General features: G+C 39.6%; 2 protein-coding genes across 2 annotated transcripts in view; one reads left to right on the forward strand and one right to left on the reverse strand.

The window, feature by feature from the left end:
• bcl2l16 (BCL2 like 16) overlaps positions 1-2823 on the forward strand; it is a 4558-nt gene extending 1735 nt beyond the window's left edge. The window contains exon 3 of the mRNA XM_032516056.1: positions 2657-2823. Within this exon, the coding sequence (XP_032371947.1) occupies positions 2657-2785 (129 nt within the window). The 3' untranslated portion in view covers positions 2786-2823. The remainder of the gene's footprint in view (positions 1-2656) is intronic.
• A 663-nt stretch (positions 2824-3486) lies between these two features.
• Positions 3487-4080, reverse strand: LOC116689501 (tubulin beta chain; the record flags this gene model as incomplete). The annotated part of the gene is given in 1 exon segment (XM_032516055.1): positions 3487-4080. A coding segment is annotated over 1 exon segment (485 nt), but the record flags the coding sequence as incomplete, so codon positions are not given.
• Positions 4081-4169: the final 89 nt, after the last annotated feature.

Here is a 4169-nt window from a genome sequence, read left to right on the forward strand (position 1 = left end):
TGTGGGGATAGAGATTTTTGTGGATTTGTTGGCGTCTATCGCTCAAGAATTATATGTGTTATGAACTTTCTTTTTTTTTTTTTACTTAATGTGCTTGAGATTTTCAAAACAAAGTGGTGGTTACAAAATGACTCATGACAAACCGACCCAAAATTTGGGAGAATTTAACAAATTGCGGCCAAGATGACAACTTTTACTGCCATTAGCCTGCAGCTACTATAGTTAGCAGTGGACACTAATATCACCAAACATTGCCAAACCCACCAGATTACGAAATAACTTTTGTATGTATGGAGCCGTCCTATTTACAGATGTCAATAAGTGAATTCAAACTTTATTTTAACCAAACCAGAGTGGTGATAGTTGGAACAGTGGACAGATGAACCAAGACAGCTTTTGACAGTTTTGTTTTGTTTCTATTGACTTTGAATGAAGTGTGTTCTACATTAATAAAATGACTGTTTCTTTCAATCTAGTCTGGTGGGTTTTGCGATAGCAATTTCGAGAATGTTGCATGAAAAAAAAAAAAGGATCTTACTCTTGGGTCGATTTCTGTAGGAATCCTTTCCATGATGTTGTCTAAGACATTTAGAATATCAATCTGAGCATACCAGTGGTAAAAACAAGCACGTTTAGTGGATGTAAATTGGAGGTGCCCAATTGCCCATTAACGTTACATTGCAGCTTATTTTGCCACTGCCGACTGCAGCGGCCTCCCTTATGCCGGACCAATTTCAACATTTTTTTACATCAGTTACTTAGTCACAAACACATGGGGAAATAGGGTCCAGGTTGAAAAATACCAACGTTACCCTTTAAACAAGCTGATTCTTTTAACTGTATATATAACATTTAATAATGCAACCATAATGCCATTACAGGCTAGGTTACTTCATAGATTTTTGAATAACTAACTCCAGCCGCTGCCACCTTGCTCCATCATGTCAAACTGTGAAAACCCAGTTCCCTTAAGAGAGCACTGCAGTGATTTAATATTGCATATCAATAAATATCTAGGACATGCGAGATACAGATTCTAAAAAGAATGGCTTAAACTGAAGCAGCAGAGGCAGAGATATTCGTTTAGTTCCTAGCATGGGCCAAGCTCCAAAAAAGCTGGATCCTACTCTTCCCACAATGCAATTTGGTAGTATCTTTAATCAGAGCCTGGTTAAAGCCCACTTCTTTCAAACTCCATGGCCATGTTTTTTACACAGACTATCTGTTATTAGTTGTCTGCATGCCTAAGCAGAGAATACTCAAGTAGTGTCACTTCAGTAATTTACTCAGAATTGGCTTGGGGTGTCAGTTGCTCAGTCTGTTGGAGTTGGGAACTGAAGGGTTGCTGGTTAAAGTCCCCGTATGGACCAAAGTATGGAGTGTGAAATGAAAAGGTGCCTAAGCACTGCCCAGGTGCTCTAGTAAGGCCTGTACAGCAGTTGCAGCCCCCTCACTCACATCTCTCCATTTGTGCATGTATAGCACTTGCGCTTGTGTGTGTATTTCAGGCCTGCGTAGTGTGTTCTAACAACAGAGTGAAAAAATTGTCCAAAAAAAGTATAAATGAAATTGGAATAGACTCTCAAACGACATGATGCTACTGTTTTCACAGGTTGTGCAGTGATCAGTTCTCGTGATTTGTAATTTGACTGTAGCATTAGGGATGTAACGATGCATCGTGAGGCGGTTGAAACAAAAAAACGAATCGCGATGCAATTTTTAAACGGCCTAGGGCTTTAGATTTAACTTGTTTGACTTCAGTCGTCTGCGTCTTCTAAGTTTGACACAAAACAGGGGTCCTCCGCCAAAACATTTTTTTCAATTTCCTGCATTTCTTCATACATTTATGGGGACTATGGAGATACAAAATCCAGGTAATAATTCAGTTGATCATAATGATGAATTCTTCTAAAAAGAATAGTACTAAACCATGTATATGAAAAAGATGTCTTACTTTCTTTATTGTTTAAAAGAGGGACGCATAAATAAAAAAAATTCCAAATGTATTGGAAATTGGAAATTACGCCCTAGGATACAATGCACTGCAGCTTCTTTATTTGCCCAGAGTTTGATGATAGTATCTTACCCTTTTTACTGTCACTGAGGTAGCAGTAATTTGATTAAAATATACATTTAATTCGGAATATGCACCATTTAAGCATAACAATAAAGTTTAGATGGGTCCCTTCAACATATAGTAAGACATGCTACAATGAGGCTCCTCATATTTACATTGTGCTTTAATGACGCATATTTTGAAACATATTTTTAATTGTACAAATGACCACAATCTAACTGCCACAGGAATGTGCAAGTTCATATCAAAATGTACCTATAGTTGCACAAGATATTACAACTCCTTTAATTTCTGAAAACAACGGATATTATATTTAACTGGCTTCCACATGCTGAGTTAAAAATTAAAAATAGCAATTTAAACCAAACAAACTCACATTCTGTTGACTACCTGCTTCTTTACTTACTTCTTTCCTCTCCTGAATGATATGCAAATGCTCTCCTACTGCAACAAGGAAGGAACATGCTCCACAAGTAATACTGATTACCGATATTTGAAAAGGACATCTATTTATCAGTTTATTTTCCTAACTTGTATCATTTCATTTGAAACTTTCATCAACCTATTTGTTTCTGACAGAGTGGTTTTGTATCACGCTTTGGAGAGAAGCAGGGCTTGGAGGGCCAGGTGAAGAAAGGGTGCTGTTGGACTCTGCTGGCATTGGCCACAGGCATCATCACCTACTTCTTGTGGAAAAGAATAGTTTAGCCAACACTGCCACCTAGTGACCACAACCAAACCTCTCCAAGAGTAAACTATATGAAAATGTCGGCAAAGGAATTTTACAGTGCATCTTTTAATTCTCTAAAAATTTGTCCAGTAATTATACACATTAGTATAATCATCATCACTGCTAGAAAGCTTGGTAATAGTACAAACTTGTGATGTAAGGAGCATTAAGCCATTCTTATAGTCAGGTGGCCAAATTTGTGAGCTAAAACTGTTACAGTATGACTTTCTAGATTCTGCTATAATTAATCTGCTCTGCTCGAGGTCAGTTGTGTACCAAGTACACATGTAGAGCAAACTGGCATGTACTGCATTTTTGATTTCACCAATTAAAGACATGTTAATTGCATTTTTATGGTCATTTAACCACTTTTACAGAGCATTTAACATACCCATTAAACAGTTCTGAGGCATTGTACAAGTTCTCTTGACTCTACCTGGATTAAATGGAATGCATCTCGGTTGGAGTGATTTTTACACTGTTTATTTATGTATTTAACATTGACCCTGTTCAGCACTTTGGTCAACTGCGGTTTTTAAATGTGCTATAGAAAAAAAATAATTGACATTTATAAAGCTGGACAAATCAGTTATACATCTACACTTCATGTACAGTGTAGAGTATCTAGAAACTGAATATATGTCATACCAAAGACATTAAAACAAGGCAGGCAGAGTTCAAAACTCATAAGATTTTATTAACATGAACAGCAGACAACACTGAAAACTGGATAGACATGGAACGTTATTACACTGCAACTTCAGCAGAGCTTTGTAGAAGTGACACATTTAAGCTAGCTCCTCCTCACCCTCCTCCTCAAACTCTCCCTCCTCCTCAGCAGTGGCATCCTGGTACTGCTGGTACTCAGACACAAGGTCGTTCATGTTGCTCTCTGCCTCTGTGAACTCCATCTCATCCATACCCTCACCTGTGTACCAGTGGAGGAAAGCTTTGCGCCTGAACATAGCGGTGAACTGCTCAGAGATGCGCTTGAACAGCTCCTGGATGGCTGTGCTGTTGCCGATGAAAGTGGCAGCCATCTTGAGGCCACGGGGAGGAATGTCGCAGACGGCGGTCTTGACGTTGTTGGGGATCCATTCAACAAAGTAGCTGCTGTTCTTGTTCTGCACGTTAAGCATCTGCTCGTCCACCTCCTTCATGGACATGCGACCACGGAAGATGGCAGCCACCGTCAGGTAGCGGCCGTGACGTGGGTCGCAGGCAGCCATCATGTTCTTGGCATCGAACATCTGCTGGGTGAGCTCTGGCACAGTGAGTGATCTGTACTGCTGGCTGCCTCGGCTCGTGAGGGGAGCGAAGCCTGGCATGAAGAAGTGGAGACGGGGGAATGGCACCATGTTT

This window comes from Etheostoma spectabile, chromosome 5 (genome assembly GCF_008692095.1).
Source record: "Etheostoma spectabile isolate EspeVRDwgs_2016 chromosome 5, UIUC_Espe_1.0, whole genome shotgun sequence".
NCBI classification, from domain to species: Eukaryota; Metazoa; Chordata; class Actinopteri; order Perciformes; family Percidae; genus Etheostoma; species Etheostoma spectabile.